The sequence below is a fragment of the Rhinoderma darwinii genome, chromosome 2 (genome assembly GCF_050947455.1).
Source record: "Rhinoderma darwinii isolate aRhiDar2 chromosome 2, aRhiDar2.hap1, whole genome shotgun sequence".
NCBI classification, from domain to species: Eukaryota; Metazoa; Chordata; class Amphibia; order Anura; family Rhinodermatidae; genus Rhinoderma; species Rhinoderma darwinii.
In genome coordinates this window covers 104,668,104-104,695,264 of record NC_134688.1, presented here as the reverse complement: position 1 = coordinate 104,695,264, position 27,161 = coordinate 104,668,104, and the positions used below count along the sequence as shown (strand labels likewise).

General features: G+C 40.3%; 1 protein-coding gene across 1 annotated transcript in view; it reads left to right on the top strand.

The window, feature by feature from the left end:
- Positions 1–27,161, top strand: part of SHMT2 (serine hydroxymethyltransferase 2) — an 87,104-nt gene that overhangs the window by 45,918 nt on the left and 14,025 nt on the right. The window contains exons 8-10 of the mRNA XM_075852005.1: positions 11,075–11,240; positions 13,939–14,038; positions 17,488–17,643. Of these exons, the coding sequence (XP_075708120.1) occupies positions 11,075–11,240; positions 13,939–14,038; positions 17,488–17,643 (422 nt within the window). The remainder of the gene's footprint in view (positions 1–11,074; positions 11,241–13,938; positions 14,039–17,487; positions 17,644–27,161) is intronic.

Here is a 27,161-nt window from a genome sequence, read left to right as displayed (position 1 = left end):
TTCTTATACATACATATATATATATATATATAATATATCAAATCTATATTAGCGTCAGCGCTAGTTTAGCGTTAGTGCTAGTTTAGCGTTAGTTCTAGTTTAGCGTTAGTGCTAGTTTACCGTTAGTTTAGCGTTACTTTAGGGTTAGGGCTAGTTTAGCGTTCGTGTTTAGGGCCGTTTAGAATTAATTTTACGTCTGTTATATAAAAAAAAAAAAAATATAAAAAAAATATATATATAAAAAAAAAAAAAAAATTTGTGTCGATTTTAGGTTTACTTTAGGGTTAGGACTTATAGGGCATATATATATATATATATATACATACACATCTCTAAATATGTCTCAGCGTATGTACAGCGCGGAGCAAGCCTACGCCTTGCTATGTTCCGACACTTCTGAAAGCGAAACAGACACCGCTTCAGAATTTGTTCCAGACAGTGACAGTGACGATTCTAATTCCACCGCTGAACCCCATAGTCCTATGGTGGTGGATACGTCAGTCGCTGTAGAGGTGTCAAGTGCAGGGCCGAGTGTTGCAGTCCCTCCCGTGATGTGGGATCCTGCACTATCATTTTCCCCCCAAGTACCCCAATTTGAAGCGACCCCAGGAATTAGTGTCGACGTCCAAAATTTTACCCCCTATAATTTTTTTAATTTATTTATATGTGATACGGTCCTAGACTTGATAGTCCAGCAGACTAATCTGTATGCTAGGCAGTTTGTTCTACAAAAGCCTGCATCTATGTACTCCAGAATGTGGAGCCCCACAAGTGTCCCAGAAATAAAAAAATTTTTAGGCATTACCCTCAATATGGGTTTGGTTAAAAAACCCTCTGTCCGGTCCTACTGGACTTGTAGTGCTGTCCACGCTACCCCTGTATTTGCAGCAGTGATGTCCAGAAACCGCTATGAGGCCCTAATGCGATTCATGCATTTTACTGATAATTCCCAAGTCCCCCCAAGAAGTGACCCAGCTTATGATCGGCTTAATAAATTAAGGCCATTAATCACCCTTCTAAATGATTTATTTTTAAAGTTGTACACCCCTGACAAAAATTTGTCAGTAGATGAATCGCTCATGAGCTTCAAAGGGCGTCTTTCCTTTCGTCAATTCATCCCTTCCAAACGAGCCAGATATGGGGTGAAATTGTACAAAGTGTGCGAGAGCACAACGGGTTACACCTGCGGTTTCAAAATCTATGAAGGCAGGGACTGCCAAATTTATACCCCAGGCTGCCCAGAAACTATTGGCACCTCTGGCAAAATTGTGTGGAACCTAATGGAGCCATTTCTGCACAAGGGGTACCACGTCTATACAGACAATTTTTATACCAGCGTTGCCCTTTATAAAGCCCTCCATGCTGCAAATACAGGGGCCTGTGGGACAGTACGGAAGAACAGAGTGGGACTCCCACAACAGTTGGTGTCCAGGCGTTTGGGAAAGGGAACATCCATGGCCCTTGCAAGTCAGGAATTGCTTGCAGTGAAGTGGGCCGACAAGAAGGATGTCTACATGCTGTCCACCGTACACACGGACACCACTGTGGCAATTACGGAGAGGGGGGCTACCACTGCAAAGCAGAAACCTGTCTGTGTAACAGACTACAACAAATTTATGGGGGGTGTAGACCTTTCCGACCAGGTGCTTCAGCCTTACCTGGTGAAGCGCAAAAATAAGGCCTGGTACAAAAAGGTAGCACTCTACCTCATCCAGGTTGCTACCTATAACAGTTTTGTTATTTCCAAAAAAGCCCAAGGAACGCTCACTTTCCTTCAATTTCAGGAGAAGGTCATTGAGCATCTCCTTTTTGAGTCCACTATACCGGCACAATCCTGCGAATCTGAGGATGTGCGCAGGCTTTCAGAGCGCCACTTTTTACACCCTATTCCCTCCACTGAGACCCAAAAATATCCCCAAAAAAGGTGTCGGGTATGTAGCAGGCATGGCAGGAGGAGGGATACCCGCTTTTATTGCCCCATGTGTCCATCAAAACCAGCCCTTTGTAACTATCCCTGTTTCGAAACCTTTCACACGGTTGCAAATTACTAGAATTTAACACAAAAAAAAATAATGGGTTGGGGGCCTTTTTAGGGAGTCAATTTCTTTATATTTTCTTTTTAGTTCGTGGGCTTTCCAAGTAGGGATTATTTCTTGTGGGAGAGGTTGTAGAGCACATTTTTTTCAGACCGTGAAACTAATTTTACCCCTTATGATTTTTTTTATTTATTTGTGGGTGATCAAGTGCTGGAATTAATTGTCCAGTACAAAATCCCACATCCACAATTTTTTTATTTTGACTGTTCTTATGACTATGTCCTGCCACATACAGCTGTTACATTCCTAATTCTGTACCGTGATACGGGCATGATCTTTTTTTTTTATTTGGAGGATCTCTAATAATTGAGCTGTTCCTTATCAATACACCATGGGCTTTGTTACGGTTCTTCTGGAAATACTGACATCATTTTGGGGATTAGTGATCCTTTACTGTTCCTATAGATGGTTTTGGACACTGTCCTTTTATATATTCTGTAGGTGATTGGTTGTTTTGTGCACATAGCGGTTCCTACCTTGCCGGGCAGGGGTCTGTTATGGTGTACCGCGTCACTTGGCACATTCGTCCCTCATAAGGATTGATGGAGCTAAAGAGACGTTGTACAACCAGTCACTGAAAAAAAAAATCCTTGTCATGACAGCCCTGCAGGTGTTCTTCTATCTAGTGAACAGACTCGAGTTTGCAACATAGTTGGATACATTTTCCTCCATTTGTTTGAAGATATTGCCCGTCACTCCAGTACAGTTTATTTTTTCCTCTCTGACTGATTTTATATTAGGACAGAATTCTGTCCACAATGACATCATAATGGCACCAACTGCTTCTTCAGCAAGACATAGTCATAAGTACAGGCAAATACGTCTATAGCGACATGTATCCATTATGAATACACGGCTTCACTTCTATTCTGTGCCGCACAAATTTATTAATGTGGCGTATTTCTAACAAAATAACCTTCTACCACGTCTCCTCTATTTCATGTGGAAACGTAATAAAAGCTTGAAGAAAACATTATATACCCATAGTGTCTGAAATGATACCCATTATTTCCTCATTTAAAACATTTTTGGTCCGCATGCCCACTACACCACTAGATGAATACCTTTAGGGGTTTAGTTTTTAAAATGGGGTCATTTCTGCGTGGTTTTTTTTTGTTCAGGCAGCTCAATGCCTCTAAATGCATGATATGGGGCCTAGAATTTATTCAATTGTGCCCTGAAAGCCAAAGGGTGCTCCCTCTCTTTTTGGCCCAGCCACAGGTCTAATAAGCAGATTATGGCAACAATGAGAGTATTTTTGAAAACAGGAGAAACAGGGTGATAGATTTTGGCGTGTGTTTCTTCATTCTTATAGTCGCTTTACACAGAAATCGGTCTTCAAAGTGATACTTTTATTAAAAAAGTGAATTTTTATTTTTTTTCACCTGCTATGCATTAAATTTAGCAAAACACTGTGGGGTCAAAATACTCACTACACCCCTAGATAAATACCTTAAGGGGTCTAGTTTTCTAAATGGGGTCGTTTATGGGGAGTTTCTATCGTTCTGGTAGTTCAAAACCTCTCCAAATATACAGTGGGGCCTAAAACATTTTCAAGCAAAATATGAGTTCTGAAAGCCTCTGGGTGCTCCCTCCCTTTCGGGCCCTGTCGTGTGTCCAGGCAACACATTAGGGTCACAATGGGGGCATTTTTGAAAACAGGAGAAACAGGGTGATAGATTTTTGGGTGTGTTTCTTCATTCTCATGGTCGCTTTACAAAGAAATCGGTCTTCAAAGTGATACTTTTATGAAAAAAGTTAAATTATATTTTTTTATGCCTGCTTTGCATGAATTCTTACAAAAAAACTGTGGGGTCAAAATACTTACAACACCCCTTAATAAATACCTTAAGGGGTCTAGTTTTCAAAATGGGGTCACTTGTGGGGGTTTCCACCATTCTGACACCTATGAGCCTATGAAAACCTGGCTTGGTGCAGGAAAACAAAATGTACTACAAAATTTATAAAATTATTACTTAACTTGTAAGTCCTCTAAATTGCTCAAAAATTATTTTTTTTTTTCAAAAGTGCTGCCAAAATAGAGTAAAGAGATGGAAATATATATTTAATAAAAAAAATTGTACAGTATGTGTGTACATATGTGACATATATTGCAGTTAAAAATAGGGAAAAATGATAATTTTTACAAAATTTCTTCAATTTTTCTATTTTTTAAGTTATTTCCGCAAATCGTATCAGTCTACTTTTACCACTAAAATAAAGTACAACATGTGACGAAAAAACAATGTCAGAATTACTTGGATATTCAAAACTTTCACAGAGTTATTCTCTGATAAAGTCACACATACCAGATTTGACAAATTTGGCTTGGTCATTAAGGTCCAAACAAGCTTGGTCACTAAGGGGTTAACCGCTGAAGCCAAATTTAAAGGGCTTAGTGGGGCTCTCTGGTGACTAATCTTATTTCTGGCATTTGCAATAATCCCAGAAATCCAACCTAATCCGCTGAGCCCCCAGGCTGCAGCGGTTACATTCTACGTGCATGTAAACAAGCACCATGACTGCCGCCGGAGTGACGACACTGGATTGCCAGGGGCAAACAAGTATTGTTTTATTTCATTTGCAGCCCCTAATAACGCCTTTAGATTTACAGGCCTATAATTTCCGGGCTCACTTTTTGACACCTTGGGACAACATTTGCTATCCACTAGTCCTATGGAACAGACCCTGTCATTATAGAATCCTTAAATATCAGAAATAATGGTGTCTATCACTGTACTTAATTACTTCCCTTCTGAACAGACTGTAACCCCGTAAATTAGCTTCCCAGTCACCGTTTACATCCAGCCACGTCTTAATTATCCCCACTATGTCATACGTTTTCACTTCTATTATTAATTCCTGTTCATTATTTTTTTTTTGTGAGGCATCTATTGCTGGTTAGCATATTTTAGCGATAGTAGGTAATTTTTTATCTTAGAATTATCATTAATAACTTTTCTAACCGCTCCCTCTGTTCCAAACCCAGTTTCATAAATACGTCCCAGTTCTCGATCTTGCCCTCTACATGACATGCATAGTTACCTTTCCCCTGATCCCTAGTTTAAACACTCCTCCAACCTTCTCCCCAAGCACAGCTGCACCCTCCCCGTTCAGGTGCAGCCCATCCCTACCGTAGAGTCTGTAGCCAAACAGAGCAGTTGGCCCAGTTCTCCAATAACCCAAACCCTTACTTCCTATACCAATTCTTGAGTTTAGTTTCCTGATCTCCCGCTGCCTTTCTGGTGTAGCATCTGGTACAGGTAGCCTTTCAGAAAATACTAGATTTGAGGTCCTTACCCTAAGATTACTGCCTAAACTTCTGAACCCTGCACACATTTTGCACAGCAGTGTGTACCCTCTATCGGCTGTTCAAGGTCTGCATACATTGCACAAGCCGCACACTAGACAGCACCGTTAGTATGGAACACATTGTTACTAATGGGGTTTCATAGATATAGTAGCTTAAAACGCAGTAAATTATACACGTAAATTGAGGCAAACCGTAAATAGACACTAGTAATTCCCTTTTTGGATTCAGGGAGATTTAGTCACTTGATCTCAAGTTGCAAACTTAAAAGGGTTGTCTCACCTACAAAAAAAAAAAAATGAAGTGAAGGTTGTCAAGTAAGCTGCTGCAAGAAAAGAGAAATATATACAGAGTCAAGTCACATTATTAATGACCACCTCCTACTTTCGACCTTGTCAGCGTGCAGCCCATGAAGGAAGTGATGTGTCGTGGGCTGGCTTGGTGGGTATATAAGGTGTACACTAGGCTGTCGGAACACATATTACTCGTTGCCATGAGTAAAAGGGCCAATTAATAAGAGTTGCAAAAAGGATGATTATTGGCTTTCGCGCCAAGGGTGTCAGTATTTCTCAAACAGCGCAGTTTGTTACCTGTTCGTGTGCTGCTGTGGTCAAAGTGTATCGTGAGTGGACAAATGGCATCATTGGGAATAAATGGTGTAGAAACTGCAGAGCACCACGTGCCATTGATGTGAGAGGTGAATGATGGCTTTGAAGGCGCACGAGGCCCGAACGACACGATACAGGGGAGCAGCTCACCGTGAAAATCAACAAGGGGGCTACTAGATGTGTCTAAAACAGTTCAGCGAACCCTACTGCATATGGGGGCTCCGAAGCAGACTGATGGTCACTGCTCCTATGCTAACAAAGGTGCATCAGGAACAAAGGCTTACATTTGTACGGCAGTATCTGATTTTGACCACAGATGATTGGCAAAGGGTTGCCTTCTCTGATGAGTCACGTTTTCTGCTTCATCGAACGGATGGACATTGGCATAACAGGCGAGAAATATCAGAAAACAAACACTCTGCAAACATTGCTGGAAGAATACAAGCTGGTGGTGGCAGCATTTTGGTCTGGGGAATTTTTTCATGGCATTCTCTGGGCCCACTCATCCATGTGGAAGGCACTTTGAACTGATTTGAGTATAAATCCATCATTGCAAATCACGTCCATCCATACATGCTGTTTGTCTTTCCTTGAAGCAGATGGAATCTTCCAGCAAGACCATGTGAAATGTCACACGGCTAGTAATGTCTGACAGTGGTTTGGAAGAGCATGACCAAAATTTCCAAGTACTTCCCTGGCTGGCCGCCTAATTCGCCAGACTTGAACGCATTTGAGCATCTGTGGGACCCCCTCCATCGTTTTGTTCGCTCTATGGATCCTCCCCCACGCACCCTCCAGCAAATGTGGGATGCACTGCAGTTAGCATGGCTCCAGATACCTGAGAGAACCTACCAGCACCTTTATTGAGTCATTCCCATCCTGTCTATCTGCTGTCCATGCTTCACACGGCGGTTACTCTGGATGTTAACTGGTGGTCATAATAATGTGACTCGACCGTGTATGTTCTAAAGAAAATAAAAGCTTAATTAACACTTCTTTTGCTCCTCGATTGCTGCTATGTTACTTTCATTTCCTGGCTGAGGGATTTCTAATACCCCAGCCCTCATGTGTCTGCTTAACAGGTCCTTTGCACTACATAATGGAGTGCATTTGGCTAGGTCTCTGCTGTACCGCCCTCCCCCCAACATCAATGTAGGCTCTCCCTCACGTGACTCCACTCAGCGCTGGTACTGTACATATACCACCTGCTGATTGGTGGTGGTAGAAGTAGGGAGTTGTAAGTCCAAACGTCTCTCTCGACTGCAAGACAATCCCAAAAGAGAGACCAGAAGTTATTTCTGATGACTTCTCTCTTTAGGAAGTACAGAGGGAGTGGAGTAATAAGAACAGGGAGGGGGTAGCAGCTCGGGGTGCACTGTAGCACGGCTCAACAAAATAAACACTTTACTGTGTGGCAGCACGGCTCAAAGTCTGAACCTGTCTGTGTCAATACTGACGGTGCAGAGCTGCACAGAGCCATCCTGCTCACAGGGTTCAGAGGAGGAGGAGGAGAGAGGGATGTTCAGTGCGCATGCCATGGGGCCGCTATACACTGTTTTAAAGATCCTGCTTGTCCTTTTTAGCAGTACACATCAGAAGGACCAAGACCAGGGGCAACCGAGCATAACAAAGGATCCCCAATAATAACTGACGTTTTATCAGAGGAGCAAAGCATTTTTCGTTAAAGTCCAATTTAGACGTTTTTTTTATTAGCAGATAAGGAGGCATATAAAGGGTATTACTTGTGGTGACACTACCCCCTTTAAGACCAAATACACTCTCGTTTAAAACACTCACGCATAGTTTGTAAGGCAGAAAATACAGATGTCCATCCAGTTCAGCCTATCCTCTTGCAATATTGATCCAAAGAAAGGCAAAAACCCCATGAGGCAAAAGCCAATTTTCCTAATCTAAGGAACAATCATGATCTTTGCTCTGTGCAGCGTCGTTCAACAAGTTTACTAGCACAATTCGGCCTCAAAGGGAACTTGCCACTATGTTCGGGACCACTAAACCGACAGCATGTTGTTGTTGTACAGATGAGGTTTAGTGGTCAAAACCAGCTGTTTATGCAATAGTTAGTAAAATACCTTACAAGTTACTTAGGAGTCTGGCGGGATCGCACACATGAAGCGGAGTACACCTTGCTTCACTGCGCATGCAGAGTACTGTCCACGGCTTGATGTGCGCTATGCACATGCGCCCGATGCCGCACCCAGACTGATCTAAGGAAGTTATTTACTCTTGTGAGTTATTTTACGAACTACTGCCGTAACCGCTGGTTTCAGCTTCACTTTGTTAATGACAGTCCCCATATGGATATATGAACTTTGCAACTACATATGCATAACTAAATGCTTGTTTCTACCAAAGCTGGGATCGCACACCGGCCCAAATTTATTCTAAAAATTTTAACTTTTTATGGCACTTGCCAAATTTGAAAAGTGTCGAGTAGAGGATGGGGTCTTCAAGGATATGTAATTTCCACCAAATTTATTGTGAAGAAAGCCAAAAATTAGGCAAATTTGGGCACGTTGCTCTACCAGGCATAGATATATTTCTCTATTAGACAGTCCCAAATGCACCAAACATATTGTGAGGTATACAGCTTTTTAATAAATTTGGGACGAATACTCCAACTCACTCCTAACAAAATGTAATAAGTTAGCATGGAATTTAAATGCCAATTTCCTTGCAGTCAGTGCAGTGCATCCCTCCCGCATACACAGTGTCTTGTTTTCCTAGGCATTGCCATAATTTGTATTTACATGAACACGTCACATTGCTGACCATAGCAGTAATGTGAAGTAGAAACTGAAGCCACATGCAGATTTTTTAACTTTTTGCAGTGACCTAAAACCCATAGTTGGGATCACCTTAAAATATTAAAGTTGACAGACTGGAAGGTAATACTAGCAATTTTTTTATGTCTGAGTCGGTGCAGCCCTAGAAAAAACATTACTTGTCAAGCAATGTCTTTTGAAAAAGAATGAGAGTATGATCTTAATATACAAGAGCGCACCTAATATGCTAGTATTTTATACGCTTTGACTAACCTTTTAGAACAATGCCAGGAAATATAATTATTATAATGTTCCAGTGGTTGAAGTGAACTACAATGCAGGACACCTAGTAACACTAAGCATGTGGGACCTCACGTGTCATTATGATCAAGCGGACAACTAATAATTATTACAACGTCCTTTTTTTCTTGGTTATCGCTGCTTATTAGCAGTGCAGATATTTTTCTTCTAAGGCTAGCTACAAATACATATTTTTAATTATTTGCTGGCTTCTATCAAGAGTGGATTCTAATAATAAAAGGCAGCAGCATTTTGCCGTCAGCTGTGTGATATCCGGTACTTTACGTTATTATAATGTTGAAGAAATGGTGAGAACACTGCCAGCGTTTCTTCATGCTGCTCTCCTCACCTTCCAATCAAAGCAATTAACAAACCGGTTCAGCGCACGTATGTCTCTGCCCTCGCCTCCCCTGGTTTTTCCTGATCTTTGGAGTTTTTCTTTATTATTATTTTTTGCCACCTCTCTTGCTTCCGTCAGTTTCACACCCTGAAGTTGAGCGTGAAGCAGAAAACTGTGTGAAACTGAGCAGCAGGAGTCCTCAGTCCTCACGCTGGGCTTCATTCACCCTTTCTTTGCTCCAGAGATCTGTTGACTTCATCCTACAAAATGCTTTATGTCTGCGACGTAAGGCAAAATGAAGAGCGGCAAGGAAGGCTGTACAACGTCTTCCAAATAGAATGCAGCAGATCGGTGACCGATTCATATGGTATAAGATTTCCAAAAACGGCATGTGACGTTAAAGGAACCCGGGGTCAAATCCTGTTTATGAAATTATATCATTGATAAAGACAATATGTAGCTGGCAAAGTCTTCTCAAGTCACTATATTTAATGATTTGCTATGCTTTGCTTTACCTGTCCCTAGGCTACTGTAGATTTATTTTTATCTCATGCTTTTTCTATTATGCAGCCTGGAGAACGTTTGCTCATAAGAAATCCTAGTGCAGCAGCATACATGATATTGATCTTTTTTCTAATATAGTTTTTTATGGGTGTCTGCTCAATTTCTAAAGTAATGAGCACAGGTTATCAGTTCTTCCACAAAGATACTTGGAGCCTACATAGTACCTAAGCAGTAGTTGTAGAAATAAACCTAGTAGCAACAGCAGGTCTCTGGGGATTTAATTTCATTAAAGAATTAAACATTTTTGGTTCGGCTCAGGAGTTTAGTAAAGCTGGGTGACAACCAACATGCTTAGATTCACGGCTTCCGAAGGGGTTTGTCATCGAGCATCTAAAATAAGGAAACCACTTTGCCATAGGTCTTGATTAATAAACATTCCTATTCTGTCGCTAGTTTTGGTACTATACGTTTGGTAGGTTAGCAAGATGTAAGGGAAATATAGAAGGGAGACTGCAGCATCTGACTACACTGGATTTATTTGTAGTCTGTTACCATGAAAGGTCGTCATAGAAAGAAAACAAGTCTTTAATTAAAACTATCTGCAAAGTTATTTTTTATTTTTACCTTTTGGATGCGTTGGGGCAAATAAAATGTGAACATTCCCACCGTGATCACATGACCGGTTGAATTCACACATGACGTAAAAATACGGCCAAAAAATTCCCCATTAAAATTACGCCAGTTTCTGAAGACATGTCGAATTTTCAGCGTTTGTGGAATCACTTTGCATTTTTTTATGTGGCATTTGTTGCTTCATATTTGTGTTGCTGAATTAAGGTATTGAAGTATATAAAGAAATTTTGCATTAAAAATCTGCAAAACGAATTGCATGCTGTGCGAAGGTTTCCCATGGCAGACAAAATGACACATGGAAAATGATGGCATGTATGGATTGCGTGTTTTTTTGTTTTTTTTTGTCTTTTTTTTCCTCCACTGGGTAACATGGAGTAATTTTCTGCTACAGAAATTCTACGCAACTAAAATATTTAGTGTTCGTGTCTTGTTTGAGATAACCCTAACCTATGAGCATCGGGAAGCAACAGATTTGAACCTTTTTTTTCCTTTTGAATTAGGTCTGGACTGATATTTTATCGTAGAGGTGTGAAATCTGTGGATAAGAAAACTGGAAAAGAAATTCCTTACAACTTTGAAGATAAAATAAACTTTTCAGTTTTCCCTTCAATCCAAGGAGGTCCTCACAATCATGCGATAGCAGCAGTGGCCGTAGCATTGAAGCAGGTGAGCTATTCAGATAAATATTTGACAGGAGGTATCACAGTGGTGAATTCTGTATGATAAATTTGGCGCATCTTGCCTGAGCTGTTAGACACTTTTCCCAATCTTATACCACCTTTGACTTAGCTTATTTTGTGACAGAATTTTGTGCCAGTTTCTTGGCGCAATCTCAGCACACTTTGTCACATTTTTTGCCGTGCCAAAGATTGGGTAGTCAAAACAGCTGAAATATCAAAGCGGACTTTCCATCTGCTGCTAAAACCCCTGGCGGTCAGCTGCTCTCTCTTGATATGTAGTAGTACACTGCTCATTTATGTGAATGGGTGACTATATTCTACTACATGGTCACAAGCGGGGGACTGTTCTCTATGATGTACTTATAAATCATATGGACCACGGTTGTCCAATGGAGATGTTTAAGTGTCCTTTATTTAGCTTGCTTTTGGGTTTTACCCTAGATAATGTTCCTCCTCCCCACCTCTGCTACCCTCTTGCTGGGGGTCCGTCTTTAATACTTGTCAGAACCAATGCAGCACAATTGACAAACATTCTTTTTATTTTTATTTTTCAATGTTCATATTTTTTTTATTTATTTTTTTTAAACATAAAATTGGTTAAATAGGGTCATTTGCTGAAATTTGCATCACTGTGCAGCTAAGACTAGTTTCTATTCGATGACTAATCCCTGTTTTAAATGGCACTGTTATATAGTGCTGAACTATGGAATGCTTTTTTTATTTTTTTATTTTAAACAAAATTTGTTTTGGCACACGCATACCGAATATTACTTTTTACATTTCTTAACTGCGTGAAGTGCTTTTTTGTCCCGTAGCATTTTTGTGAACTGGATTGTATGGATCACAGATCCTTTTCTCACATGCGCACTAAATTATCGATCAGTAGTGCTGCCTAAGAGATAGATAGATATATATGCATGTATGTGTATATATAATATTTATTTATTTTATTTTTTTGTTCATCTCTATTTGGGATGACTGTAATATTGATCTTTTACATATACTTATCTAGTATAAGGTGTGTTACTAAAGCTCACTAATTTATACACGTGTGTTTTATGTTAATATAAACACACATCTCCTGACCTCATATACTGATTTACAATTCAGACATTGAGAAATCTATTAATAAACCTTTTCTTTGTTAAATGGAATAACTGTTTCCTTTCGTGTGAAACACCTGCTGGCCGATAACCACAGAGCAGGTGATTCCAATAGGAAATGCAGTTATTAATCAAATTGTGACACCGCTCGAATACTGCAGAACCAAAACTGCCTCACCCCATGAAATTATAAATTGCTGACTACAAATGGAATCCATGTCTTAAAGGAAGTGGCTATTTTTCTTTAAAATAACCATTAGATGTAAAAAGGAGACCTTTTAAAGCTTGCATGTAGACGCCAGACACAACTCTACAAATGAAGCAGGATATCCATGAGGTATGTTCTAAGAATTTAAAGGCTATGATGTACACCTTTAAGCCCAATATGTTTTTTTGTTTTTTTATTATTTATTTAAAAATAAAACATTGTTTTAGGTCATTTTAAAGCAGCTTTTTAAATTGACTTTTTAATTAAAAATCTTTTAAATATTTTAAGCTAGAGCTTCTATGTATCCTGTATACATAGAAGCTGTTTACTGCCCTCAAAACCAATTCAGTCAGGCAAGCTAATAAGGAACACATTTAAGTCCAGCTTTCAGACGAGCTGTCAGTCCAGCTGACCTGACAGAAACCGCTTTGACGGCAAGGTACAGCTTCTATGTATACAGGATACATAGCAGCTGTATTTTAAAACATGTTTGTTTTTTTTAAAAGTGTGTGTGTCATCAGTCAATTTTAATAGTTGCTTTATATCACCTAAAACATTCAATATTTATTGAAATGTGAAGTTTGGTTTCAAAGGTGTACATAGCCTTTAAGTAATACTATTAAAGAAAACGTGTGTGTGTGTATCAATAGCAATGCATGCGTTTCACAGTTATGGCCACAATACTGAAAACGCATTTCCACATAAATAAAAAAGACCCTAAATATCCGTATTTCTGATAGCATGTACCTTTCCCAATGTCCTATGTGGCGAGTCTACCCGGCTATGCACCGATTAATTCCCATGTAGGTGTGAAACTAGGCTGTTTTGCCATTTGGGATTTTGGGATAGCTGATTGACCTCTCGGGGGTTTGCATTTTCTTCTGTTTTCATTTGGATGGCCAGTATTCTTTGGCTGGGTTCACTTAGAGTTTTTTGCAGGCAGAAAATCTGTCTTAAAATCCCGTTTGGAATTTTGAGGCAGATTTTGCTCTGCCTTCCACGCCGATTTTCGCTGTGTTTTTCGCCCACGGCCATTGAGCGCCGTGGGCAAAAAACCGCAGCGAAATACGCTTTATCTGCCTCCCATTGATGTCAAAATAGGGCATGTCCCTTCCTTTTCCCGCGAGCCGTTTTTTCCGCTCGCGGGAAAAAAACGCCTCTGCCTCCCATTGAAATCAATAGGAGACCTTTTTGGCGGTTTTTCCGACGCGGTTTCCGAATCACAAAACTGTGTGAACTTACCCTTTGGCTGTTTTCACAAGTTGCATCCAGGTTTTTCCACAGATTTGCTAAAAATAATGTTTCTCTGTATAAAGCTGCTGAAAATGTGGCAAATAAAACAATGATACCGGGAACTATTTCTGAATCTACAGGCCAGTTCTCCGATGTTCCATGAATATGCTGTGCAAGTCCTGAAAAATGCCAAGGCCATGGCAGCCTCCCTGCTCAAGAAGGGTTACACGCTTGTGTCAGGTACAGTGTACTATACCACCATCGCCTAAGTTTCAGATTGTTGTAAGTGTAAAATTATATGTATGTCTGTGTGTGATTTTTTTTTTTTTTTATAAACTTAACCCCTTTAGGACACAGCCTGTTTTGGCCTTGTGGACACAGCCTATTTTTTAAAATCTGACATGTGTCACTTTATGTGGTAATAACTCCGGAATGCTTTTACCTATCCAAGCGATTCTGAGATTGTTTTCTCGTGACATATTGTACTTTATGTTAGTGAAAAAATTTGGTCGATAAATTCAATATTTATTTGTGAAAAACTTCAAATTTTAGCAAAAATTTGCAAAAATTTGCATTTTTCTAAATTTAAATGTATTTGCTTGTGAAACAGATAGTAATACCACACAAAATAGTTACTAGTTAACATCCCCTATATGTCTACTTTATGTTTGCATCATTTTTTTTCACGTACTTTTATTTTTCTAGGACGTTACAAGGCTTAGAACTTTAGCAGCAATTTCTCATATTTTCAATAAAATTTCAAAAGGCTATTTTTTCAGGGACCAGTTCAGTTCTGAAGTGGCTTTGAGGGCCTTATATATTAGAAAGTCCCCATAAATCACCCCATTTTGAAAACTGCACCCCTCAAGGTATTCAAAACCACATTCAGAAAATATTTTAACCCTTTAGGCGTTTCACAGGAATTAAGGCAAAGTAGAGGTGAAATTTACAAATTTCATTTTTTTTGCCGAAATTCATTTGTAATAAAAAAAAATCTGTAACACAGAAGGTTTTACCAGGGAAACGCAACTCAATATTTATTGCCCAGATTCTGCAGATTTTAGAAATATCCAACATGTGGCCCTAGTGTCCTAATGGACTGAAACACAGGCCTCAGAAGCAAAGGAGCAGCTAGTGGATTTCGGGGCCTCCTTTTTTTAGGAATATATTTTAGGCACCATGTCAGGTTTGAGGCGGTCTTGTGGTACCTAAACAGCCGAAACCCCTCCAAAGTGACCCCATTTTGGAAACTACACCCCTCAAGGCATTTTTCTAGGGGTATAGATAGCATATTGACCCCACAGTTTTTTTGCAGAATTTAGTGGAATTAGTCTGTGAAGATGAAAATCACCTATTTTTCTGTGGAAACATAGAATTTTTTCATTTTTACAAGGAATAAAGGAGAAAAAGCACCCCAAAATTTGTAAAGCAATTTCTCCCGATTACGGCAATACCCCATATGTGGTCGTAAACTGATGTTTGGACCCACAGCAGGGCTCAGGAGGGAAGGAGCGCCTTTTGGATTTTGGAGCGCAGATTTTGCTGGATTGGTTTTCAGTGCCATGTCGGGTTTGCAACGCCCCGGAGGGACCAAAACAGTGTAAACCCCCCAAAAGTGACCCCATTTTGGAATCTACACCCCTCAAGGAATTTTTCTAGGGGTATAGTGAGATTTTGGCCCCTCAGGATCTTTTTTAGAGCTAAGGTGACCAAAAAACAGCGATTTTGGCGCTTTAAATTCTTTATTTATTACAGCGTTCACCGTGCGCAATAAATTACGTTTTAATTTATTCTGCCGGTCGGTACGATTATGGCGATACCATATGTGTATAGATTTTTTTACGTTTTGCAGCGTTTGCACAATAAAATTAAGTTTCTATAAAATAATTTATTTTCTGGGACACGCTATTTTGAGCCGTAACGTTTTTATTTTTTCGTCAAAAAAGCTGTGGGAGGTCTTGTTTTTTGCGGGACGGGTTGTAGTTTTTATTGGTACCATTTTGGGGTAAATGCGACTTTTTGATCACTTTTTATTCTATATCTTGGGAGGGGTGGTGACTAAAAAATAGCGATGCTGACAGTTTTCCGTTTATTTTGTTTGCGGCGTTCACCGTGCGGAAAAATTAACATTATAGTTTCATAGATTGGGTCGTTACGAACGCGGCGATACCAAATATGTGTACTTTTTTTTTAACGTTTTCATTTTTTCCCTATAATAAATGACTTATTATAGGAAAACAAAACCTTTTATTTTTACACTTTTATAAAAAAAATTTATTAACTTTTTTTTACTTTTTACACTTTATATTTTTGTTTATTAACTTTTCTTTTACTTTTTACACTTTCTTTTTTTGACCTGCAGCTCTGATCGCTGCTAGAATACATTACACTACCTAGGTAGTGTAATGTATTCCAACTGTCAGTGTGACGTCACAGTCACTCTGACAGTTGGTCTACGAGGATCAACAGAGGCTGATCCTCATAGGCTGACATACATGGCAGACCTGGGGGCCGTTGTCTGGCCCCCGGGTGCCATCACAAGCATCAGAAGCCCCCACGATTGCATGGGGGCTGCTGATGCGCTACAAACCCGCTACATGCGGAGATCGCAATCGAGCCCCGCATGTAACGGGTTAATTGCCGAAATCAGCGGCGATGAGCCGCTGATCGGCAACACTGGAGAGTGTCAGCTGTCGGGGACAGCTGATCTCCAAGTTCCCGATGCACACTGTCGCCGACAGTGTGCATCGGGAACGGCACAGTGACTTTCTGTCACTCTGACAGGAAGCCTATCAGGACCAGCCGAAGGTTGGTCCTGATGGGCTTCTGTCCATGGCAGACCCGGAAGCCATTGTTTGGCTTCCGTTTGCCATACTAACTATCGGCAGACCCCGCGATTTCGGACGGGGGTCTGCCGATATGTTAGAAACCCCTAAAATTCGGCGATTGCACCCGATCGCCGAATTTAAGGGGTTAATGCGCCGAAATCAGCGGCAAAGGACCGCTGGCCGGCAAGAGGGGAGTGTCAGCTGTCGGCGACAGCTGACCTCCTGGTTCCCGGTGCACACTGTCGCCGACAGTGTGCACCGGGATTAACTCAGTAACTGTACGTCCTCGTGCGGGAAGTAACTTCCCGCAACGACGTACAGTTACGTCCTGGTGCGGGTAGGGGTTAAATGTTGGCCTCTTTGTTATGCAGTCAGTTTTGTGTTCTAAATTTACTTAGTGCCTGTTAACATTAGCACTGGCTCCTGTTCATCTGTTCCGTTCAACCTTTTTATCAGAGGAACAGATGAACGGAAAGCCAAACGGAAACTATCGCTTAAGTTTGCATTACCATTGATTTCAATTGTATTTTTTCTTTTTTAGTTGGTATCAGTTTGCCTTCATTCCGCTAGATTTCAGGGTTTTTTTTCCATGGAAAAAATAGTGTAGTCGACTATGCTATTGTTTCCATAAAAACAAAAAGGGAAATTTAGAACAAGGCAAACTAATGCTAACTGAAAGAGAAAAAATACAATTGAAATCAATGGTAATTCAAACGGAGGCGGTAGTTTCCATTTGGCTTTCCGTTCATCTTTTCCTCTGACGGAAAGGTTGAACGGAAGCCAGCGCTGATGTGAACAGGCCCTAAGAGTCCTAGAGAGTCCTTTTTATTTGTGCTATGATGATCTCTCTTTTTCTTTCAGGAGGTACTGATAGCCATCTGGTTTTAGTAGACCTGAGGCCTAAGGGTCTGGATGGAGCTCGAGCTGAGAGGGTGCTTGAACTTGTGTCTATAACTGCCAACAAGAACACATGTCCTGGAGATAAGAGTGCACTAACTCCCGGAGGCCTAAGGCTGGGTAAGTCCTTTTTATAAATGGCTTTGTATTTTCCATGTTAGGCTGTGTTCACACTTAATCATTTCCCTATGTTTTGGCTTGTGCGCTGGAAAAGCTCAAAGGTGATTGCGCCGAACGTATCCAAAGGGCTCCATTCTACCTGAGGAATGTCAAAAGAACGTCCTGTAATGTCCTGCTATTCCATGGCACACTGTACAATACAAAACGTATACTGAGCGGTATACTTATACAGTGGCATACGTTGCAGCCTTATATTAATGGTATATGTTGGTAGATCCTATTGATGTATACCTCGGATTTAGAGATTTTTTTTCAATGTAGACATGCCTATTAAATTAAACAACTTCCAAAGAGCCAATGTCTGTCTAGCCCCTTTACAAGTTCCCACACAGTACGTATAAAAGTTAAAAAAAACTCACCTAGAACTACTAGCTCTAGGCCTAGCAACATCGTCTACAAAGTGTGGCTGGGGAAGGAATTTTTGCTACCATCACATCAACAAAATAGAAGCTACAAGAGCATCCTGATCCAGATTTGTCATGCTTGCTGGATGCTAACCAGCTGCCTGAACTCGTATGGACACTGCATAGCTAGCTCTATACATGCAGAGCAAGAGTTCGAAGCACCCTGATGAATATTTACAGTGGGAAAACTTGTGGGTTTTTTAATCCAAATTTCCCTCGTAAGTGTAGATCTATTTTATAGCTGTTTTAAATGCATTCTGCGAATGTAATGCTCTTATCGGTTGCACCCTCTGTGTGCATAAGTGTTCTGAAAAGCAGGGCTATAGAAGTTTGACTTCATGAGTCGATAGAGGGTGGTTGAAAACCTTATACAGCAGATATTCAGGAAAACAGTGGCACAGCCACAAAAAATTCTTCAGTGTGAAAGGACAACTCCCCAAACATGGGTGGAGCACGCAGCAAAGAATCTCAGGTCCAAGGGAGACCATCAATATGCAATCAAAGAAAGGAACTGAACGGGTCTTTATGCTTGATAAAGACCCATTCATGGGTTGAAACGTTGCAAGTATTTGTATGCTTGGTGAATAAATCAAATACACTTCTTCGGATTATGTTGAGTGCTGCAGTTCCTTTCTTCGATACCTTATACAGCAGAGCCGTCTGCTTAAATCGGGGATGTTTTGGACTTCATACTCAGAGCAAAATTTCACCTTTTGAAATGCTACATTCGAAAGTTTTCTTTGGTCTCCTCCAAAATGTTTTGTTCCTTTTTTAAAGTGGGACACATGGGCACAACTTGAGGCATATATATCTATCTCCATGCCAGTTTTATCTTCTACAGACAAAGAGTTTTTAGAGACCCCAGTACAATTGGCAGAATTCAGGAAGCGGTAGCATCTTTAGCTAACAATGCTCCGGGATCAGACGGTCTTCCAGCAGAGATATTTAAAAGACTTGGTGACACTTTTGCCACACCTTCTGGATGTTTTTAATTCAGCGGTTAGGGGCCAAGGTTTGCCAGACACTATGAGAGAAGCAGTGATAGTCGTTCTTCCAAAACCGGGAAAGGACCCTCTGTTGGCCGAGTCCTATTGACCGATATCTTTATTACCCGTTGATATTAAAATTATCGCCAAGATCATAGCTACTCGTCTCTCTAAAATTATCACGACATTAATACATCCTGATCAAACCGGCTTTATGCCTCATAAATCCACCACTATCAATCTTAGGAGGCTATTTCTGAATTTACAACTTCCAGCCGATAACTCTGGCAGCCAGGTGACCTGTTCATTTGACATGACTAAAGCAATTGCTATGGTGGAATGGACATATCTATGGGCAGTACTTTGGAAAATGGGCTTTGGAGAATCCTTTATCTCTTGAGTTAAGATGATGTTTGACAGGTCTTTGGCCAGACTTCATGAAAATAACTTTTTGACAGATACCTTTCAATTGGGTAGAAGCACGAGGCAGGGATGCCCACTTTCCCCCTTGCTCTTTGCAATAGCCATAGAGCCGCTGGCAGCCTTGATTAGGGGTTCAATAAATATTTGTGGGATTTAGACATTGAGATCTGGAAGATAAACTAGCATTATATGCTGATGACATGCTGCTTTTTTTAGAAGATCGTGCTGTTTGCCTTGATGTCTACTGTTGAAAAGTTCCCAGTATGTCTACTGTTGAAAAGTTTGGCCGTTACTCTGGTCTGACAATTAGTTGGTCCAAATCTGCTATGATTGAGTTGGATGCCCCAAGTATACGGCTACCGCATGATGATCTTCCTATGAAGTGTGTCACATCCTTTTAAATATTTAGGTGTCCAAATATCCTTAACCCATTAAGGACGCAGCCTTGTTTTTGCCTTCAGGCTCAGAGCCCATTTTTGAAATCTGACATATTTCACTTTATGTAGTAATAACTTCGGAATGCTTAAACCTATCCAAGCGATTCTGAGACTGTATCTTAGTGGTAAAATTTGGTCGATATATTCAGTGTTTATTTGTGAGAAATTGCAAAATTTAGGGGAAAAAAAGCATTTTTCTGAATTTAAAGGCATCTGCTTGTAAAACAGATGTTTATACCACCCAAAATAGTTACTAGTTCACATTTCCCATATGTCTACTTTAGATTGGCATTGTTTTTTGAACATTCTTTTATTTTTCTTGGACGTTATAAGGCTTAGAACATGAACAGCAATTTCTCATATTTTTAAGAAAATTTCAAAAGCCTTTTTAAGCTACTTGTTCAGTTCTGAAGTCGCTTTGAGGGGCCTATGTATTAGAAAACCCCATAAAACGCCCCCATTTTAAAAACTAGACCCCCTCAAAGTATTCAAAACCGCATTTAGAACATTTTTTTTAACCCTTTAGGCATTTCACAGGAATTAAAGCAAAGTAAGGGTGAAATTTCCAAATTTCATTTTTCTTGCTGAATTTCAATTTTATTCCATTATTTTCTGTAACACAGACGGTTTAACCAGAGAAACACTATTAAATATGTATTTTCCAGATTCTGCAGTTTTTAGAATTGTTCCACATGTGGCTCTAGTGTGCTCGTGGAAAAAAACACAAGCCCCACAAGCAAAGAAGCACCTAGTGCATTTTGGGGCCTCCTTTTTTTTTATTAGAATATATTTTAGGCAGCATGCCAGGTTTAAAGAGGTGTTGAGGTGCCAAAACAGAAGGAATCCCCCAAAAGTGACCCCATTTTGGAAACTACACCCCACAAGGAATTTATTTATGGTTGTTGTTACCATTTTGACCCCACAGCGTTTTCACAGCACGTATTTGAATTGGGCTGTGAAATGAAAAAAAAAATGAATTTTTTTTCCAATAAGATGTCGTTTTGGCTCAAAATTTCTTATTTTCACAACGAATCAAATACCTTATTTTGTTGCCCAATTTCTCCTGAGTGCAGCAGTACCCCATTTGTGGTGATAAACTGCCGTTTGGGCCCATGGGAGGGCCCAGAAGGAAAGGAGCGCTATGTGTTCTTTTGGAGTCCAGATTTTGCCGGATTTGTTTTCGGGTGCCATGTCGCATTTGCAGAGCCCCAGAGGTATCAAAGCAATGAAAACCTACCTGAAGTGACCCCATTTTGGAAACTACACCCCTCAAGGAATTCATTAATGGGTGTTGTGACCATTTAGACCCCACAGTTTTTTCACAGCATTTATTTGAATTGACCTGTTAATTTAAAAAAAATTCCAATAAGATGTAGTTTTGCCTCAAAATTTCTTATTTTCACAACAAATAAAATACCCCATTTTGTTGCCCAATTTGTCCTGAGTGCGGCAATACCTCATTTGTGGTGATAAACTGCCGTTTGGGCACACCCCAGGGCTCAGAAGGGAAGGACCACCATTTGGCCTACTGGGGATTTTCTGGTGCGAAGTCATGTATGCAGAAGCCCCTGAGGTACCAGTACAGTTGAAACCCCAGAGAAGTGACCCTGTTTTAAAAAGTACACCCCTTAAGGCATTCATCTAGAGGTGTTGTGAGCATTTTGACAGCACAGGTATTGTGTAAAAGACACAGCAGGGCTCAGAAGGGAAAGATGAGGGGGATAAGCTGTGCGGAGTGCATCAGGTTAAGTAAAACTGGGGTAGATCAAAAATCAAGGGAATGTATGATAAATTTTAATACACTTTCATACAGAGCCCTGGTTTTTCGGGACACGTGTCACATTGATATATTGTGTCCTTCCTTATCCCCCTCTTATAGCAGAATTTGCACCTCTTTTGACTTTTTTCCCTTCTTGCCAGTTTGGGGAACTTCTCCTGGAAAGTGTTGACCTGGTACGATGTGTGTGTGGCCCCGCTTCCAGAAGTACTGGGTGCCCCCCTCTTGAGGCTTTGGAGGCACATAAATTTAAAGTACATACTAAGAATTTCCCGACACTATATCTGATACATAAGATATGGTGGTGTGTTAGAGATATGCAGCACATCAAGGGTTGTACACAATACACAGCTATATGGGACATGCCATGTTTGACTCGCTTACATGCACTAACTCATTTCGAAATGTGGAAGAGGAGAAGTGTGCGCAGATTGGTCCAGCCGATAGATGATCAAGGTCTTAAACTTTTAACTCGTATACAGACTGAATTTGATCTCCCTCATGCCCAATTTTATAAGTACCTTCAGCTTTGACATGCCTATGAAGTTGAAAGCAAGAATCAAGACCTGTCGGTAACGGACAATGTCCTGATTGGAGTTGTTCGTAATGTGGATCACACTTCTGGAATTATATCCCTTTTATATATAAAAGTTTATTGCTGGGGTACCTGGATAGATTTCCCTCTCTGAGAAGCAAATGGGAAAGAGATATTGGGCCTATAGAGGAAACTCATTGGAATGATGTTCTATCACGAACCCCTAGACTGTCCATGAATGAGGCACATCGTATTTCTCATTTATATTTGCTACATAGCATTTATAGGACCCCGGTCTTTTTACATGATATTGGGTTTAGAGAGTCTCCTGTATGTCCTAGGTGCAGTGTGGAGCCGGGTACTCTGATATAAATGAGGTGGCAATGCTCGAAATTGCAGCAGTTTTGGTCGGAAGTGGGGGATCTTATTTCCTCCATATATCGGGTCTCTGTAGATTTCAACCCATATGTATGTATTCTGGGATACGTAGAGGATTCACTACCGTTCAAAAGTTTATGGTCACTTAGAAATTTCCTTATTTTTGCAAGAAAAGCACAGTTTTTTTCAATGAAGATAACATTAAATTAATTAGAAATACACTCTATACATTGTTAATGTGCTAAATGTGCTAAGCTAGGAAGCTTATTGCACAACATTGGATAGATGAGCAACACCCCACTCACTCTATTGGAATTTTGTAATAAAGTCAATTGGTTAACGCATATGGAAAAATATATATATACATCTCGGAATGCAAGGCACACATTTGACAAAATCTGGGTCCCCTGGCTAGAGAGACAGGGGTCAGACTCTTTACCTGAAGCTGCAGCTGGGTTGTGACCGATTGAATGATAGACTTCTATTATATACATGATGGTAAATATTGCTTTGGCCTCTCATGAACAATCTCATTAGTAATGCTATTTGTATAATTTAAACTGTGAAAGATGTGCAAATATTATATTGTTGTACTTCACACTATTTTGTGTTTAATACAATCTGTACATTGAGGGGAGGGGGGGATTATTTTGTGTTTTTGTTTTTATTTGTTTCTAAGGTGATATGTTGCTAAAATTTTGCAATAAAAATTTACTTGATTAAAAAACAAAAAAGTGGGACACAAGGGCCTTTCTAATTACTTAAAGGGGTTGTCCGACAAGAGGAACCATCCTTCAATCTCCTATCCAAGCAATGAGTAAATTACTTTAATTTCCAAAAACCTACTACTTCCCCCGTTTGGTCCGCTGTTCCGTACTTGATGCCGATTGTGGAAATGCCTATTTCCGCTGATGTCACGCACACCCCCCGGCCTTTTCAGCATCTTCTGCTGAGCGTTCGCCGATTGGCTTCCCAGACTCACTCACCTAGCCATTGCGCCTGCGCCCATTCTCCACTATAGAAGCACCTGCTATTCACGGCTCATAATGACTGAGCATGCACAGTTGATTTATTTATGTTTTTTCATGCTTTTTGTCACGCAGTATGTCTAAAAGTTTTGCGTATGGGTTAGACGCAGATCTTCATTTCTAACATCACGGGGTTCCCTAGCAACTGCCCAAAGCAGAAGCGGCGGCTTCTACATTTATGAACACCGTGCTCAATATGAACACTGTTCAGGGCTTGTTGTGATAGGAAAGTGCTTATTTTTTTCCCCTGTCACAGTACAGGATCAAATGGTCTCTGTGACAGCCCTATACTGCCAATGGCATAGTGTGCAGGAGTGCACAGTTCCATGAAACTCGGCATGTAAATTAACGGGTTACAGGCTCAGGGACCATTCTATTAGCCTGTTAACTTACGTGGTGTGGGCGGGAAGGGATAAAAGTGGACTTGTCTGTTCTCCTGACGTGCGTTTAAGTAAATATTTGTATTCCTCATAAAATATAATTGATTCTACAATGTCAAAATGTGTAGGAACTTGTCCGTTTGACAAGGGGTATGTTAACGCCCAGTTGTATATTTATTTATATAATTCCAGGAGGTATAACCGAGAAATATCAAAACGCAGAGTTCCTTGAAAAGATGCTTCATGGGGAATACAAGTATTTACATAAACCAACATGTCAGGAGAGCGGACAGATCCTTTTAAGAGAGCTACCTACATCCACTTTAAACAATAAATGCCTATTCGTTTTTATGGGCACCCTGGAATTCTTTATTTTCTCTGCAGATGATCTCGGGGCTGCCACCTTAATGAGCTTGTTTCCTGGGACCTAGATTCTGAAGGGACCCTGGACAACTCCTTTAAAGAGGCTCTGTCGCCACATTATAAGTGCCCTATCTCCTACATAAGGAGATCGGCGCTATAATGTAGGTGACCGTAATGCTTATTTAAAAAAATTATCTATTTTTACCACTTTATTAGCTAATTTGCTTAATGCCCAAGTGGGCGTATTTTTACTTTAGACCAAGTGGGCGCTGACCAATCAGCCTCATGCACTCCTCTCCATTCATTTACTCAGCGCATAGGGATCCTACTAGATCCTTATGTGCTGTCTTATACTAACACATTAACAATACTGAAGTGTTTAGACAGTGAATAGACATTCCACGGGATGTCTATTCACAATCTCTGCACTTCGTTACTCTGTCTGTGGTAGTTACAGCAGAGGAAGCGTGATCTCGCTGTAAATGACAGGTTACAACGAGATCACGCTTCATCTGCTGTAACTACCATAGAAACAGTAACGAAGTGCAGAGATTGTGAATAGACATCCCGTGGAATGTCTATCCATTGTCCAAACACTTCAGTATTGTTAATGTGTTCGTATAAGACAGCACATAAGGATCTAGCAGGATCCCTATGCGCTGAGTAAATGAATGGAGAGGAGTGCATGAGGCCACTTGGGCATTAAGCAACTCATTAGCATAAATCTAAAATTGCTAATAAAGTGGTAAAAATAGATCATTTTTTTTAAATAAAAACCACTGCTGTCACCTACATTATAGCGCCGATCTCCTTATGTAGGAGATAGGGCACTTATGATGTGGTGACAGAGCCTCTTTAAGTATCTACTTTAATTGGATATATGTTATTAACACTTTCAATGGCATCAGAATTCACAAGATATCACTAGATGGATGAACAGTTTTAAAGAAGCTCTGTCACCACATTATAAGTGGCCTACATAATGTGATCGGCGCTGTAATGTAGGTGACAGCAGTGTTTTTTATTTAGAAAAATTATCTACTTTCATGTTATGAGTGATTTTAGCTTTATGCTAATTACTTTCTTAATGCCCGACTGGGCGTGTTTTTACTTTTGACCAAGTGAGCGTTGTACAGAGGAGTGTATGACGCTAACCAATCAGCATCATACACTTCTCTCCATTCATTTACTCAGCACATAGGGATATTGCTAGATCAGTATGTGCAGTCACTTACTCACACATTAACGTTACTGAAGTGTCTTGACAGTGAATAGACATTCCTTCCAGCCAGGACGGGATGTCTATTCACAATCTCGACACTTTGGTAATGTTTGTGTGGTACTTACAGCAGAGCAAGCCTAATCTCGCGAGATCACACTGTAAATGACAGTTTACAGCGAGATTACGCTTTCCTGTGCTCTAAGGCTGGGTTCACACGGAGTATTTTGCAGGAGGAAAATCTGCCTGCACGCCGATTTTCGCTGTGTTTTTCGCCTGTGGCTATTGAGCGCCGCGCGCAAAAAACCCAGCGAAATACGGTTCTTCTGCCTACCATTAATGTCAATGGGAGGTCAGAAGCGTTAACGCCTGAAGATAGGGCATGTCCCTTCTTCCCGCGAGACAGTTTTTCTGCTCGCGGGAAATCAAATCCCTCAGCCTCCCATTGAAATCAATAGGAGGCATTTTCGGCCGTTTTTTGCCACGTTTTCCGACGCGGTTTCCATGTCAAAAAACTCTGTGTGAACTAGCCCTAAGTCCCACACAAACGTTACCGAAGTGTCAGGATTGTGAATGGACATCGCGTCCTGGTTGGAAGTGATGTCTAGTCACTGTCAAGACACTTCAGTAACGTGAATGTGTAAGTAAGTGACTGCACATACTGATCTAGCAAGATACCTATGCGCTGATTAAATTAATGGAGAGAAGTGTATGACGCTGATTGGTCAACATCATACACTTCTCTGTACAACGCCCACTTGGTCAAAAGTAAAAACACGCCCAGTTGGGCATTAAGAAAGTAATTAGCTTAAAGCTAAAATTGCTCATAACTTGGTGAAAATAGATCGTTTTTCTAAATAAAAAATACTGCTGTCACCTACATTACAGCGCCAATCTCATTATGTAGGAGATAGGGCACTTATAATGTGGTGACAGAACCTCTTTAAAGTTTTTTTGTTTTTTTTTACAGACTGGAAACTTAGCTTTTTCTGCTTTGCTCATTTTTCGAAAATCACGCTTAAATGTAATTATTATATAGATCTGAGCAGATTTCACTGTTGTACAAAGGACAGAAAAAATAAATTTGAAAAGGAAAATCTCCACATTTTCCCTGGGGTTTTGTTGATCTAGACATAAATCTTGTACATGCTTTTAATAGTTGTAATTGTTCATAGAGATGCTACAGTTATCATCCATCTGCTGAATTCATTCAAGTAGCAATTACGGTTTCACACAGCTAACTCAGCAAATTGTAGATTAGGCAGTCCTTGAAATATGGACAAGGTACAATTGCCAAAATAATGCTGGAATGCTTGACTCATGTGACACCTGGTTGACGGGTGGTCCAGATACAGCAGACCAGGGGTTAAAATTAAATGTGTCTACTCTGCTTACTCCATGCTTGTTATTTTGTATATATGTTACATTTTTGGTGTACACTACACCAAAATTGTCTACCATTTGCGCCAGAATTTTTAGTGCCATTTTGGCCATGCAAAGTTACATCTCTACACCACACAGGCGTAAT